This window comes from Ylistrum balloti, unplaced genomic scaffold, assembly GCF_031769215.1.
Source record: "Ylistrum balloti isolate Yb309-2 unplaced genomic scaffold, AGI_CSIRO_Ybal_v1 Utg369634, whole genome shotgun sequence".
Classification (NCBI taxonomy): Eukaryota; Metazoa; Mollusca; class Bivalvia; order Pectinida; family Pectinidae; genus Ylistrum; species Ylistrum balloti.
Genome location: NW_026781898.1, coordinates 180937 through 198427, shown reverse-complemented (window position 1 = coordinate 198427; position 17491 = coordinate 180937). Strand labels below are relative to the sequence as shown.

Below are 17491 nucleotides of genomic sequence, written 5' to 3'. Positions count from 1 at the left end.
TACTCAGTGAATTTCCTATCTGTGGTATGATTTTCAGTGTATACTCAGTGAATTTCCTATCTGTGGTATGATTTTCAGTGTATACTCAGTGAATTCCATCTGTGGTGTGATTTTCAGTGTATACTCAGTGAATTTCCTATCTGTGGTATGATTTTCAGTGTATACTCAGTGAATTGTGGTATGATTTTCAGTATCTGTGAATATGATTTTCAGTGTATACTCAGTGAATTTCCTATCTGTGGTATGATTTTCAGTGTATACTCAGTGAATTCTATCTGTGGTATGATTTTCAGTGTATACTCAGTGAATTTCCTATCTGTGGTATGATTTTCAGTGTATACTATACTCATTGAATTTCTATCTGTGGTATGATTTTCAGTGTATACTCAGTGAATTTCCTATCTGTGGTATGATTTTCAGTGTATACTCAGTGAATTCTATGTGTGGTGTGATTTTCAGTGTGTACTCAGTGAATTTCCTATCAGTGTTTTCAGTGTATACTCAGTGAATTTCCTATCAGTATGATTTTCAGTGTGTACTCAGTGAATTTCCTATCTGTGGTATGATTTTCAGTGTATACTCAGTGAATTTCCGATCTGTGGTATGATTTTCAGTGTATACTCAGTGAATTGTATCTGTGGTATGATTTTCAGTGTATACTCAGTGAATTTCCTATCAGTGGTATGATTTTCAGTGTATACTCAGTGAATTCTATCTGTGGTATGATTTTCAGTGTATACTCAGTGAATTCTATCAGTGGTATGATTTTCAGTGTATACTCAGTGAATTCTATCTGTGGTATGATTTTCAGTGTATACTCAGTGAATTTCCTATCAGTGGTATGATTTTCAGTGTATACTCAGTGAATTTCCTATCTGTGGTATGATTTTCAGTGTATACTCAGTGAATTTCCTATCTGTGGTATGATTTTCAGTGTATACTCAGTGAATTTCCTATCTGTGGTATGATTTTCAGTGTATACTCAGTGAATTCTATCTGTGGTATGATTTTCAGTGTATACTCAGTGAATTTCCTATCAGTGGTATGATTTTCAGTGTATACTCAGTGAATTTCCTATCTGTGGTATGATTTTCAGTGTATACTCAGTGAATTCTATCTGTGGTGTGATTTTCAGTGTATACTCAGTGAATTTCCTATCTGTGGTATGATTTTCAGTGTATACTCAGTGAATTTCCTATCTGTGGTATGATTTTCAGTGTATACTCAGTGAATTTCCGATCTGTGGTATGATTTTCAGTGTATACTCAGTGAATTGTATCTATCTGTGGTATGATTTTCAGTGTATACTCAGTGAATTTCCTATCAGTGGTATGATTTTCAGTGTATACTCAGTGAATTTCCTATCTGTGGTATGATTTTCAGTGTATACTCAGTGAATTGTATCTGTGGTATGATTTTCAGTGTATACTCAGTGAATTGTATACTCAGTGAATTTCCTATCAGTGGTATGATTTTCAGTGTATACTCAGTGAATTTCCTATCTGTGGTATGATTTTCAGTGTATACTCAGTGAATTTCCTATCTGTGGTATGATTTTCAGTGTATACTCAGTGAATTTCCTATCTGTGGTATGATTTTCAGTGTATACTCAGTGAATTTCAGTGTATACTATCTGTGGTATGATTTTCAGTGTATACTCAGTGAATTTCCTATCTGTGGTATGATTTTCAGTGTATACTCAGTGAATTTCCTATCTGTGGTATGATTTTCAGTGTATACTCAGTGAATTCTATCTGTGGTATGATTTTCAGTGTATACTCAGTGAATTCTATCTGTGGTATGATTTTCAGTGTATACTCAGTGAATTTCCTATCAGTGGTATGATTTTCAGTGTGAATTACTCAGTGAATTTCCTATCTGTGGTATGATTTTCAGTGTATACTCAGTGAATTTTATCTGTGATTTTCAGTGTATACTCAGTGAATTATCTGTGGTATGATTTTCAGTGTATACTCAGTGAATTCTATCTGTGGTATGATTTTCAGTGTATACTCAGTGAATTTCCTATCTGTGGTATGATTTTCAGTGTATACTCAGTGAATTCTATCTGTGGTATGATTTTCAGTGTATACTCAGTGAATTTCCTATCAGTGGTATGATTTTCAGTGTATACTCAGTGAATTTCCTATCAGTGGTATGATTTTCAGTGTATACTCAGTGAATTTCCTATCTGTGGTATGATTTTCAGTGTATACTCAGTGGTGTGATTTTCAGTGTGTACTCAGTGAATTTCCTATCAGTGGTATGATTTTCAGTGTATACTCAGTGAATTTCCTATTTTCAGTGTATACAGTGAATTTCCTATCAGTATGATTTTCAGTGTATACTCAGTGAATTTCCTATCAGTGGTATGATTTTCAGTGTATACTCAGTGAATTTCCTATCTGTGGTATGATTTTCAGTGTATACTCAGTGAATTGTATCTGTGGTATGATTTTCAGTGTATACTCAGTGAATTTCCTATCTGTGGTATGATTTTCAGTGTATACTCAGTGAATTCTATCTGTGGTATGATTTTCAGTGTATACTCAGTGAATTGTATCTGTGGTATGATTTTCAGTGTATACTCAGTGAATTTCCTATCTGTGGTATGATTTTCAGTGTATACTCAGTGAATTTCCTATCTGTGTGTATGATTTTCAGTGTATACTCAGTGAATTTCCTATCAGTGGTATGAAAGGCAATTGCTTTGTGTGGTCAAGGACCTTACACTACACATTCTCCTAGTGTTAATTTTCATTATCCTAGTTTAAGAATAAGCAATCTAACTGATTTTCAGTGTATACTCAGTGAATTCTACCTTTGGTATGATTTTCAGATATAAGTTGATGACAATGACATTACTTGTACATGTATTGTGCATTATATGTAAATGTACCAACAACAATGATTACTCAATGTGACTAACGTACAAGCATGTTTATACAGAGCTGAATGTGAACTCTTAATCATAGAATATGTTTTATACACATTTTGTCTATCAGTATTCAATACACTGTTAAGCACAAGGTTATCTTAATGCATGTACTACAACAAGGTAAAGGGCTGATTGCCACTAGCTGAGATTATTAGGGTGAACCCTTTACTTCTACACATATTAAAGACATACATCTTTATTGTAACACTTATCCACTATTTACAGTCACACTAACAGTATATACATCATAACTAGTGTACACTTTACCAGATCAGTATTCCAGCGCCATCTGTCACACTTAGCATTTTATTCTGGATGTCCTTCGTATTACAGAGGATTTTCTACAATTTCATGAAAAAAAACCCATAAAAAGCCAATAGTATATCAAAAACAATTTCTCCAATCCATTAGGAATTAATTAACATCTTATCATACACATGTAACATTAAAATGCTTTAAAATGACATATTCACTTTCCTCGTTAATAATTGCACAAATAAATAAATAAATGAATAACATATTATGAGTGTTTTAGGAAAGTGACTTTGACTTGACTAAATACTGACCTTGACCCTATTGGATGCCTCACTCCAGATCTGGTCACCATGGCAAACTAGTGCCATTTGTGACAGCTGTGAGGAGGGGAAAGGTGAAGGGTGTGGGGATGGCCCATTTCCAGAAGAAGGGCAGCAATTTAGGAGAGCTTCAAACTGTGTCACACCCTCAAGTACTGTAACCAACATAGCCTTTATCCGAGCCTATAAGAGTTAAAAATAATTTAAAACCAATCATAATTGTGAAAGTTTGAAAACAATTAATTGGTAGAGTTTTAAGAAAAGAAATACAAAGAACAAGTATTATTTTTCAAATGAAGTGGTTTATTTAGAATATATCTTTGTATTCAAAATTCAAGCTTCTGAAAAGTTGTCAAAATGCTTTATAACTTATTGTAAAATTAGCTGTATCTTCTGTAAAAGTTACAAAGATCTAAATCACTTTATGAACAAATGAAACCAAATGGAGGGACACTTATACTGCTATTACACAATGTCTACTGAGTGTTGTTTTGTTTTAAAGAGATACAGGAAATAAGACATGTTTGATTAGAGGTAACCTGGGCATAAGACTTACTATCCAGTCGGTCGTTTGCTGAACTGGGGGCTGTGGTCGACTCCCATCGTCATCTAGTCTGGTCAACACAGAGGTTAACTCACTGCAACGTACAATATAAAACACCCCAAAATTTCACTGAAATTTCAATACATTGAGAGGACGTTAAATAAAGTACATCTAAAACCACACGAATCATATATACTTACATTGTGTAGTAAAAATAATGTAATATCATGTGTCATTTATCAGAAGAAAATGTGATAACTAAAGTGTTTAAAATGTCTACGCCCAGATGTAATCTGTAATAAGCATTGTGGCTAACACATTACACCTGGCTTAAAGCAGCGGTAGGCATCATGTTGTTCATTTTACTACCAACAATAAATATGAACAGTGATGACAGCTGATGCGATATCCCAAGGTGACCATGTTTTTAGATTATCTAAGTATCTGTTTGATTTCTCTGTGCTTTACTTTAGGAATTTACTTTTGACATTAGCTAGGACTGTAATCTATACAACTGATAAATAACAATGTCTATCAGATTTCACTCTTCTGATAATCATTTAAAAGTTTAGCATAATGAAATTTTAAATGCAGAACTGAATAATTAAGAAAATATTGAAGATTTATTGACTACTTATTACTACCGATGAAGGGAAGGTGTGAACGACACACTTACTATAGTATTGAACAAAGTATTGATACTATTGTATTGAAGTATTCAAATAATCGAGTCAAGTATACAACGACCTCTGTGATTGGTCGGGGGCGGAGTTTAGACAACCTGAATAGTTGATCTGACACCCAATTTGTTCCGGTAGGCGGAGTTAATGTACACTATCAGTTACATAACAATTACTAAGTAATCGCTGGAAAAATGTCCGACGACGGCAACAGTACGCAAAATTTTCTTAGACGAAATTATGTCCGATACGAACGATATGGGGAATCCTGTTTTTGTACAAGGCGATGTGGTTGTGATGGATAATTGTGGATTCCATCACCATAGACAGGGAGAGCGCATTTTAAGAAATATGCTGAAAGAATATGGCGTGTCCCTGGTTTTTCAGCCACCTTATTCCCCGGAATACAACGTAACTGAATATGTATTCAATGTCATGAGACAGAGGCTTCGGGCAAATACCCGACTTGTGTCAGAATTTCTGGAACTTGCAGTAGTAAATGCTCTAGATATTCCGCCCAACCAACTTCAAAGTTTTTTCACATGTTGCGGATATGTATAATTTTCGATGGAAAGATAAAAAATAAAATAAAAAATATATGGGACCACAGAATTCCTTTATTTTTTAATGCAGTATGAATTATCGGCATATATCAGGAGGTCCCAGGTAAATCGTAATTCTTTGTTACATATAATAGAGCTTGGGCTTACACCGAAATATTTTGAGCCAACCCTCCCCCCCCCCCTCCCTTTCAAATAAATAAATAAATAAATAAAACTAGTACAGAATGACTATATGACTATATTCACTGTTAAGATGTTATGAATTCTCCGGTCCCAGTGATCTAACCTGTTGATATATATTTTGTACGTAAATTAGTTTAGTACTGAGTAACTTTCGTTTTCTCGTTGTACCATCGATGGAAAAGCAAGGTATCATTGGGTGTAGAACGAAACAAATGGGACAACCCAATTAGGTCTGATCTGAAGCCACCTGTGACTTGGACTCTTCCAATTAACCTCTCGCGACAGTCGAGTGTTTGTAAAATGCCGATGTCTGCACAGTATTTTTTCACCTGGCTCCACCCACAATCGATCTAGACTTGGCTCTGCCAATCAGAGAGCTTGTTGCATAAATTTAAGGAATTCGATTGGTGAAGTACTTCAGTACAATACTATCAATACTTTGTTCAGTACTACAGTACTTGAAACGTTCACACCTTCCCTTCATCGGTAGTAAAGTAACAAATAGCTACAAAGAACTGGGACTTCAAATTAAATTCTGACTAAAAAGTTATGGATTTCTTTTACTACAAAATCATACAAATTTCATGGTTTTCAAACAATATACATTTTTGATAGTACATGATTTTGTGAATACCTCTTGTATAACAAATTCATAACTACTATAATCCATGTAAGGTTTTATCTGTTTATCATTACATGGACATGTGAATTTGTGGATTTAGATTACCCACAAATACAACGAAAATAAGTCATCAATGAAGATCAATGATTTTACAGTTTTCAAAATAATCACCACCAGCTATAAAATCCTATGATATAGATTTAGGAATTGTATAAGATTCACGACGGCTGATACATTTTCACATGTGAGATAATACAGCAGGCCCAGAGGGCGTGTATCGCTCACCTGGATCTTTATGACCAACAGTACTATATCTGTGCATATGTTCCAAGTTTAACACAATTGACCACTGTGACCTTGAATATGGGTCAAGGTCATTTCTTTTTGCAAACATTGTTGGGCTTCATCAAAGGAACCTTCTAGGCATATATAATGATCCTAGGCCTTCCGGTATTTTGAAAGAATTTGCTTAAAGATTTTATCACATTTCACCTCTGTGACCTTGAATATGGATCAAGGTAATTTCTTTTTGCAAACTTTGTTGGGCTTCATCAAAGGAACCTTCAAGCCAAATATGATAACACTATGCCATTCTGTATTTCAGGAGAAATTGTTTAAATGAAAAGTTGACGGACGCAGGACAGTATGGCATAACCTCACTTGACCCTTTGGGCCATGTACGCTAAAAATCACAAACCTGAGATGGCAGAAACTTTCACTGATGTTGGATAGACTTCGGTACTGACGGATCAGCATGTCAAACAAGTTCTCTGTAAATCCTTTACAGCGGTCAATGTTTCCTACTCCGAGCTCCTTAAAACACAAGATTATGGCAGTCAATGTTACCTACCCGAGCTCCTACAAACACAAGATTATGGCAGCAATGTTACCTAAAAATCACAAAACCAAGATTATGGCAGTCAACTTTCAAACACAAGATTATGGCAGTCAATGTTACCTACACGAGCTCCTACAAACACAAGAGTATGGCAGTCAACGTTACCTACTCTGAGCTCATACAAACACAAGATTATGGCAGTCAATGTTACCTACCCGAGCTCCTACAAACACAAGATTCTAGCAGTCAATTTTTCCTACTCTGAGCTCCTTAAAACACAAGGTTCTAGCAGTCAATGTTACCTTCTCCGAGCTCCTACAAACACAAGATTCTAGCAGTCAATTTTTCCTACTCCGAGCTCCTACAAACACAAGATTATGGCAGTCAACGTTACCTACTCCGAGCTCCTACAAACACAAGATTATGGCAGTCAATGTTACCTACCCGAGCTCCTACAAACACAAGATTATGGCAGTCAACGTTACCTACTCCGAGCTCCTACAAACACAAGATTATGGCAGTCAATGTTACCTACCCGAGCTCCTACAAACACAAGATTATGGCAGTCAACGTTACCTACTCTGAGCTCCTACAAACACAAGATTATGGCAGTCAATGTTACCTACCCGAGCTCCTACAAACACAAGATTCTAGCAGTCAATTTTTCCTACTCTGAGCTCCTTAAAACACAAGGTTCTAGCAGTCAATGTTACCTTCTCCGAGCTCCTACAAACACAAGATTCTAGCAGTCAATTTTTCCTACTCCGAGCTCCTACAAACACAAAATTCTAGCAGTCAATGTTTCCTACTCTGAGCTCCTACAAACACAAGATTCTAGCAGTCAATGTTACCTTCTCCGAGCTCCTACAAACACAAGATTCTAGCAGTCAATTTTTCCTACTCCGAGCTCCTACAAACACAAAATTCTAGCAGTCAATGTTTCCTACTCTGAGCTCCTACAAACACAAGATTCTAGCAGTCAATGTTACCTTCTCCGAGCTCCTACAAACACAAGATTATGGCAGTCAATGTTACCTACCTGAGCTCCTACAAACACAAGATTCTAGCAGTCAATTTTTCCTACTCTGAGCTCCTACAAACACAAGATTCTAGCAGTCAATGTTACCTTCTCCGAGCTCCTACAAACACAAGATTCTAGCAGTCAATTTTTCCTACTCTGAGCTCCTACAAACACAAAATTCTAGCAGTCAACGTTACCTACTCTGAGCTCCTACAAACACAAAATTCTAGCAGTCAACGTTACCTACTCTGAGCTCCTACAAACACAAGATTATGGCAGTCAATGTTACCTACCCGAGCTCCTACAAACACAAAATTCTAGCAGTCAATGTTTCCTACTCTGAGCTCCTACAAACACAAGATTATAATAGTCAATGTTACCTACTCCGAGCTCCTACAAACACAAGATTATGGCAGTCAACGTTACCTACTCTGAGCTCCTACAAACACAAGATTATGATAGTCAATGTTACCTACTCTGAGCTCCTACAAACACAAGATTATGATAGTCAACGTTACCTACTCCGAGCTCCTACAAACACAAGATTCTAGCAGTCAATGTTACCTTCTCCGAGCTCCTACAAACACAAGATTCTAGCAGTCAATTTTTCCTACTCCGAGCTCCTACAAACACAAAATTCTAGCAGTCAATGTTTCCTACTCCGAGCTCCTACAAACGCAAGATTATGGCAGTCAATGTTACCTACCTGAGCTCCTACAAACACAAGATTCTAGCAGTCAATTTTTCCTACTCTGAGCTCCTACAAACGCAAGATTATGACAGTCAATGTTACCTACTCCGAGCTCCTACAAACACAAGATTCTAGCAGTCAATTTTTTCTACTCCGAGCTCCTACAAACACAAGATTACAGCAGTCAATTTTTCCTACTCTGAGCTCCTACAAACACAAGATTCTAGCAGTCAATGTTTCCTACTCTGAGCTCCTACAAACACAAGATTATGATAGTCAATGTTACCTACTCCGAGCTCCTACAAACACAAAATTCTAGCAGTCAATGTTACCTACTCCGAGCTCCTACAAACACAAGATTCTAGCAGTCAATTTTTCCTACTCTGAGCTCCTACAAACACAAGATTCTAGCAGTCAATGTTTCCTACTCTGAGCTCCTACAAACACAAGATTCTAGCAGTCAACGTTACCTACTCTGAGCTCCTACAAACACAAAATTATGATAGTCAATGTTACCTTCTCCGAGCTCCTACAAACACAAGATTCTAGCAGTCAATGTTACCTACTCCGAGCTCCTACAAACACAAAATTCTAGCAGTCAATGTTTCCTACTCTGAGCTCCTACAAACACAAGATTATGATAGTCAATGTTACCTACTCCGAGCTCCTACAAACACAAGATTATGATAGTCAATGTTACCTACACTGAGCTCCTACAAACACAAGATTACAGCAGTCAATGTTACCTACACTGAGCTCCTACAAATACAAGATTACAGCAGTCAATTTTTCCTACTCCGAGCTCCTACAAACACAAAATTCTAGCAGTCAATTTTTCCTACTCCGAGCTCCTACAAACACAAAATTCTAGCAGTCAATGTTTCCCACTCTGAGCTCCTACAAACACAAAATTCTAGCAGTCAATTTTTCCTACTCCGAGCTCCTACAAACACAAGATTCTAGCAGTCAACGTTACCTACTCTGAGCTCCTACAAACACAAGATTATGATAGTCAATGTTACCTACTCCGAGCTCCTACAAACACAAGATTATGATAGTCAATGTTACCTACTCCGAGCTCCTACAAACACAAGATTATAATAGTCAATGTTTCCAACTCCGAGCTCCTACAAACACAAAATTCTAGCAGTCAATTTTTCCTACTCTGAGCTCCTACAAACACAAGATTCTAGCAGTCAATTTTTTCTACTCTGAGCTCCTACAAACACAAGATTCTAGCAGTCAATTTTTCCTACTCTGAGCTCCTACAAACACAAGATTCTAGCAGTCAATTTTTTCTACTCCGAGCTCCTACAAACACAAGATTATGACAGTCAATGTTACCTACTCCGAGCTCCTACAAACACAAGATTACAGCAGTCAATGTTTCCTACTCAGAGCTCCTACAAACAATAGATTCCAGCAGTCATGTTTCCTACTCCGAGCTCCTTGAGCATGGATATAAAGCAGATTTTCCTGAATATAGCTGTTTGTAACTCTTATCGTACTCACATTTGAGGGTGTCTGAAGTGCGACCATAAAGCGGACTTTCCTTGCTATACATCTGTTGTAATAGTGACCACAGCCTTCTCCCAGCACAGACATAGCCTCTCCTAACCTGAAATTAATATTAGTTCAAACTTGGATATTTGCATACCTAAATTCACATTCACCTATTTCATTGGGTTATATGTTTCCATTCAGCAGTCAAATGTAACATGAAAAGAGGAAAATATCTTTTTGTAAATAAGCAATTATTAAGATGATATAATACAAACATTATTAGCAATGAAGACTGGCTCCTGATTAAATTGAGTGAAAATTTATAAAACAAACTTAATTCTGACCAGCAGATTCTTCCAGTTTACAGAGTGACTTAATTGTGTGCCATTTGTGCACACACAGTAACATCACTTTCCAGTCTGGGAAAAACCAACCGATTCAGAGAGACAGACAAACTACCTTACTTGAATGCAACATGCTGACTACAAGTTTGCTTCTGGCAAATAGCATACCCACACCATAGAATCAAATATATTATTTTATGTTAAAGATGAAAATTTAAGAACATAAAGGAAAATATCTTGATGCTTACTGCAGGTGAGTGTTCTGTTGCACCAACGCAGATATATTAACAGGTGGCACCATCAGAGCCTCATTCTGGCTCTCCATCTTATTCATCAGCACCAAACCTTTCCTGTAGGACAAACCTGAACAAAGATTTTCACATGATTCCATCGCAAGCAAGAAAACATATATTGTTATCAATAAAAAACCATCAGATTGATATCTCCTGAGATGTAATAGCCTATTGATACTCCTAATGGGGCTATAAAAAAGTCGGCATAATAATTGTGAATCAACACTAATGTTATATATCACCTACCAAAATTTGGTTAAAATTTGCTTGATGGTTCATGAAAAGAAGTTGTTAAAAGTTAAAAATGATGGACAGACAATGGACAAATACAGACTTCATAGCCTCCATTGATTCATTCAGCCAGATAAGGTGATCAATGAAGTGATATACATACATTTACAATACATAATAAAGACTGATTAACAAAAACTGATTTGCTGTGATATGTGACTGACCTATAAATGTAAGATGTTTGAACAGATCTGCCAAAGCTTTCCTTTTCTTTTGGTGGATGTGTTTGGCTTCTGCCTTCTGCTTGTCTTTCTCTGCTGACTGTGGGCAGGAATTATTTATACAAAATGTAATGACATACTTCGTCATTAGTATTACACAGAAATAATCACAGATTATCAATAAAACACATAGATTACTGATTTTTAACATAATTAACACTTCTTACCTGATCCACTTCAAGGGACTGTAGTTCTTGTATTGTCTTAATGATTTCACCTGAAAACAAAGTGAACTGTAAGCTATGATCTGACTTATTACCATACCATATTCCAATACAAATTTACTCAAGTCAATCACACATAGCTAGTTTCATAAAAGCTAAAAAATTATGAGCACTACAAATCTAAATGAGACTGGAAATAAACTGGTTATAAAGTTTTGGCATAAGTTATTACCAGTTGCCTCATCCATAGTACTGATGTAGTCTGTATACCCAGTACTGGCTGTGTACTTTGTAAGGTGTTTGCCTGCTTTGTGACACAGAGCCAGCAGACGACATTGCAAGGGGAACAACTCCTCTGACATGAATGTCAGTAGATCAGGAGTCTTTTGCTGAAATTATAAAAAATATGTAATCATACACAAAATCACACCAGTGATAACAGTTCAAGATGGTCATTATTAATGTGGTTGATAAATGACCTTTAAATATATATTATCATGGCTGGTAATTGACCTTCAAATGAATATTACCATGGCGTGTAAATGTCCCCAAGATATAAATACTACAATAGCTGGTAAATGAGATTGAGATATATACAACGGTTGGTAAATGAGATTGAGATATATACTACAATTGCTGGTAAATGACCTTGAGATATATACAATGGTTGGTAAATGACCTTGAGATATATACAATGGTTGGTAAATGACCCTGAGATATATACTACAATTGCTGGTAAATGACCTTGAGATATATATATGGTTGGTAAATGACCTTGAGATATATACAATGGTTGGTAAATGACCCTGAGATATATACTACAATAGCTGGTAAATGATCTTGAGATATATAAAATGGTTGGTAAATGACCTTGAGATATATACAATGGTTGGTAAATGATCTTGAGATATATACAATGGTTGGTAAATGACCTTGAGATATATACTACAAATGACCCCGAGACATATATACTACAATAGCTGGTAAATGACCTTGAGATATATACTAAAATTGCTGGTAAATGACCTTGAGATATATACTACAATCGCTGGTAAATGACCTTGATAAATGACCTTGAGATATACACTACAATCACTGGTAATTGACCTTGAGATATATACTAAAATTGCTGGTAAATGACCTTGAGATATATACTACAATTGCTTGTAAATGACCTTGAGTTATATACTAAAATTGCTGGTAAATGACCTTGAGATATATACTACAAGTGCTTGTAAATGACCTTGAGATATATATATGGTTGGTAAATGACCTCAAGATATATATATGGTTGGTAAATGACCTTGAGATATAGATATGGTTGGTAAATCACCTTGAGATATATATATGGTTGTTCGATGACTGGGATACATAACTAAATCCACTAGATATTGACCTTGTTATATCATTACCTACCAGGGTTAGTGTAAACTTGATACTTGACACAGCCTCAGACAGTTGGTTTAGCCATGAGGATGGTTGGATGACACTGTCCACATTGGCACTACCCTCTTTCAGTATACCTTGGATGGGAAACTCCAATATAGCCTTTCAACAAAACACATTAATCCAAAATAAATCCCATCCATCAGTCAAATCTGAATGGCTCTTAAACTAAAATCCCCTATTGTCATTATTATGTTTGAACATGATACAGCAGGCACATCTAACTTCAAACTGGGGAATGTGACTTGCTTTAATTCAAAATCTTTAAATTTTACCCTTTGAACCTGAACTTTGATCATTAAGAAAATTCAAGACATCAACTTACATCATCAAAATAGGATTACATCTTAGCAGAGAGGAACTTAAACTGTGATGTTCATTTGTTTATTCTAGGAAAAAACTTGCTATGGTATTTTATCAAATATGTTCTTAAGTTTGCCTTGCTATTTGAATGACTTGTGTAATTCTGTGTGAAGTCATTCCTACACAGATACTGATGGTCTGTTCGCCTTGCTATTTGAATGACTTGTGTAATTCTGTGTGAAGTCATTCATACACAGATACTGATGGTCTGTTTCCTTCTTTTTCTGTTTTCTATTATTCATATCTATATCATACTACAAAATATATCATTAGTATTTCATTTTGACATTCGAAGATTTCACTAATCAACTTTACAATATTTCCAAAATTTGTATTTTCTAAATAAAAGTCATGGCTTCCATCAGACAAATAGCAATACCAAGATATGGCGACTACCAGGTAAATTGTTCATGTATCAAGTATATTACTAATGTGTACAAGATTTTATAAATCCATCATCCCCTCACAACCACTTAGATAAATCAGTATCCTAGATATTATTACTACACTATTACCTTAAAGGACTTCATATGCTTGTGTAAAGTTCTGTGTGTCTTCTCTGTCGTCTGCTTCAGTGCCCAGTAATTCATGTCTGTCCACCGCGCTATCTTCACAAAGCCCTGTACAACATGTCAAATATCTCATCATATACCATTGACAAGCATACAAACCTTATTCTGAGACCTGATTATCTCTGCTGTTAAACACATCAGTCTTTCTCTCTAAACATCAGTAAACTCATCACTCACCTTGAGTTCCTTCAGTACAGGAGATATCTGTCTGTCTAGTTCCCTCTGTACAACATCAGTAAACTCATCACTCACCTTGAGTTCCTTCAGTTCCCTCTGTACAACATTAGTAAACTCATCACTCCTTGAGTTCCTTCAGTACAGGAGATATCTGTCTGTCTAGTTCCCTCTGTACAACATTAGTAAACTCATCACTCACCTTGAGTTCCTTCAGTACAGGAGATATCTGTCTGTCTAGTTCCCTCTGTACAACATTAGTAAACTCATCACTCACCTTGAGTTCCTTCAGTACAGGAGATATCTGTCTGTCTAGTTCCCTCTGTACAACATCAGTAAACTCATCACTCACCTGGAGTTCCTTCAGTACAGGAGATATCTGTCTGTCTAGTTCCCTCTGTACAACATTAGTAAACTCATCACTCACCTTGAGTTCCTTCAGTACAGGAGATATCTGTCTGTCTAGTTCCCTCTGTACAACATTAGTAAACTCATCACTCACCTTGAGTTCCTTCAGTACAGGAGATATCTGTCTGTCTAGTTCCCTCTGTACAACATCAGTAAACTCATCACTCACCTTGAGTTCCTTCAGTACAGGAGATATCTGTCTGTCTAGTTCCCTCTGTACAACATTAGTAAACTCATCACTCACCTGGAGTTCCTTCAGTACAGGAGATATCTGTCTGTCTAGTTCCCTCTGTACAACATCAGTAAACTCATCACTCACCTTGAGTTCCTTCAGTACAGGAGATATCTGTCTGTCTAGTTCCCTCTGTACAACATTAGTAAACTCATCACTCACCTTGAGTTCCTTCAGTACAGGAGATATCTGTCTGTCTAGTTCCCTCTGTACAACATTAGTAAACTGATCATAGAACTGGTGTAGATTCCACAGGAATGAAACCAGTGTGGCTGTAAGACAGAACAGATAGATAACACATCTTGTATTTCCTGTACAGGATTGAGCTCCGATTAGTTATTTATAAACTATTGTTATTGTTGATGTTGTCTACAGTAGCAAGTTATTCTTCTTTTCCGTTACAACTAACAGACATTATGGAAAAGTTGGTATTTTTTCCTTCACACTTCTGTACATGAACAAATAAGCATGTCATTAAAATGAACTTTTACTTCTTTTTGATGGAAAATTTTAATGGTGCTTTAATGTTCACTTTCATAATCCATGTATACAGTAGTGTCGACAAATCATTACTTTATATGTGAAACAATCGAGTTTCCCTGGGATAATGATAATAAATGTATAATATGATAAAGCATCAATTTATCTTGTCTTCTCTTTAACAACTGATATATCTTTAAATGCCTCTGTGCTGATTAAGTCAAGTTTACATAAATGCTGTGGAAAAAATTGTTTTCCGAGATCCACATTTCTTATAAAAATATCATCAATTTTCTGGGATACAGACCTTGTTTTGGGGATGTCTCTATGACAACCAACTGACAGTGGAAAGCCTTGAGCATGCCCAATCTAACACTGTAGTCACCAAGGTTAGCTGTCTCCATGAACTGTTTAAGAGACTTAAGAATCTCATTCTGGTTACTCTCTCCTTCCTCAGGTTCAGTATCCTGATTGTCCTCCAGCATCTTAACAAAATAAAATTATAACAAGTTATTGTTATATTTATACAGCTGTCATGTATTTCAGGGAAGTTAAAACTCACAATTAGTATTAATAATTTTTTACTATTTCTTCACTGATGTCAAATGTTTGTATTACCTGTGATCTGTGTTGCAAGAAGGCTTGAATCAACTGATACAAATGAAACCACCACCTGCTTGTCTGGCACTTATGTTTCCTCCTGATAGACTCCAGACACTGGTTCCAACAACTGTTAGGAGGTAAAAATATCAAGAGTAACAAACTTTCTAAAGACACAATTAAGTACCTGAATTACCCTACATTAGAATGACTACTACAAATATTAGCAGTGACCTTGACCTTGATGTTAGCACCTGAAAACATTAAGTGATTAAGAAGATATTTATTAATCAAAACTTCTGATGATAAAAATAGTCCCTAGAATTTAAGCTATATGCTTCTCCTCCCAAATGGTAGTCACATGAAAATCTAGTTAAAACTCCATAATGAATGTTTTCCTGAAATCTAATGACTAAATGAATAACAAGAGAACCTACCTGAGCTCTAGCTTCCTCCACTGCATGATCAGCAGTGATACATCTGCCAGTTGAGTTGCCATGGATACATGTCGTGCTGCATTGCTCTCCCATTCCTGTAGATGAAATATCAACAAATTTTCACAACCATCAATACAGGCACACCACAGAGATATGTGAATGTTGGTAGCTTTAAATATTTAACTGAAAATCAGCATTCAATTTAACAGTTTTATTTAAAGGTTAAGGACTAGAAATATGTTGATATCACAATCTTTCATACATCATTAAGGATGAAGGATGGACCTAGGATTGACTTACCTTGGTCTTCTCAAAAGGTAGGTCTAAGGCTTGTCAGGAATTTCATTATAGGAAAACAGATCACAGGATGAACCTAGGATTAACTTACCTGTGCCTTCTCTAATAGTAATTCTAGACCTGTCAGGAACTTCATTATGGGACACGTCACTGGGAAGTTTAAGATCCTATCTGTAATTTTTGTTAGCTGAAAAGATCAAATTCAATTTTTGTTTAAGTGCTTACAGCAATGATATTTAAATTTCAGCACAGTGGGCATATGGCGTATTTCAGATCCGATAATGATCAATCATGACTACATAATAGTATATATATAAGACTTCATAGTTTGATTGGCCACCTCCCTGATGATACTATATCTTAATTTTTCTTCTCTCTCTCTTTCTTTTAAAAATAAATTCCTGTGATAATTTTTTACGTGGCCAATCCAAAAGAATTATTGCCCCTGAATTCTACTTTAAATTTGAAAATCTCTTAATACTAGTCCCCTTGAATTAAAATTAATCTTTGAAATTACCTGTCTGAGAGTAGGATGGTCTGGCCATTCAGAAAGTAGCTCCTGAACACGGGTAGTCAGGCGTTGCAGTACTGGTCGACACTGGACAACCTCTGAAACATTTGGGTCATGATAGATGTCAAATGTTGGTTTTCCTTTCATCCGTTCAAGGTCATTACCACAGGACACAGATGGAGTAATCTGCTCCAGAATCAGCCTTGTTGCCAACAGATGCCCTCCAATAATTTGTGAATCTACTTTGTTAGCTGAAAAAAATTAGAAATCAAACATTAGCTTAGCTGTTATCACTTTTGTGCAACAATTGGTAAACACTGTACTTTCATTGAAAATCTACACAGAAAACAAGAGGCCCAGAGGGCCTGTATTGCTCACCTGGATCTTTATGACCAACAGCACTATATCTGTGCATATGTTCCACCTTTATTACATTTGACTCCTGTGACCTTGACTATGGGTCATTTCTTTTTGCAAACCTTCTTGGACTTCATAAAAGG

At 36.1% G+C, this 17491-nt stretch overlaps 1 protein-coding gene across 1 annotated transcript in view; it reads right to left on the bottom strand.

Moving 5' to 3' along the window:
- Positions 1 to 17491, bottom strand: part of LOC132552724 (midasin-like) — a 110249-nt gene that overhangs the window by 23100 nt on the left and 69658 nt on the right. The window contains exons 67-83 of the mRNA XM_060216920.1: positions 16998 to 17242; positions 16572 to 16667; positions 16184 to 16278; positions 15765 to 15876; positions 15454 to 15631; positions 14829 to 14938; positions 13796 to 13900; positions 12888 to 13019; positions 11704 to 11860; positions 11475 to 11524; positions 11251 to 11347; positions 10751 to 10865; positions 10168 to 10273; positions 6803 to 6918; positions 4070 to 4151; positions 3505 to 3696; positions 3206 to 3279 (exon numbers count right to left, since the gene is read on the bottom strand). Coding sequence (XP_060072903.1) covers positions 3206 to 3279; positions 3505 to 3696; positions 4070 to 4151; positions 6803 to 6918; positions 10168 to 10273; positions 10751 to 10865; positions 11251 to 11347; positions 11475 to 11524; positions 11704 to 11860; positions 12888 to 13019; positions 13796 to 13900; positions 14829 to 14938; positions 15454 to 15631; positions 15765 to 15876; positions 16184 to 16278; positions 16572 to 16667; positions 16998 to 17242 — 2062 coding nt within the window. The remainder of the gene's footprint in view (positions 1 to 3205; positions 3280 to 3504; positions 3697 to 4069; positions 4152 to 6802; positions 6919 to 10167; positions 10274 to 10750; positions 10866 to 11250; positions 11348 to 11474; positions 11525 to 11703; positions 11861 to 12887; positions 13020 to 13795; positions 13901 to 14828; positions 14939 to 15453; positions 15632 to 15764; positions 15877 to 16183; positions 16279 to 16571; positions 16668 to 16997; positions 17243 to 17491) is intronic.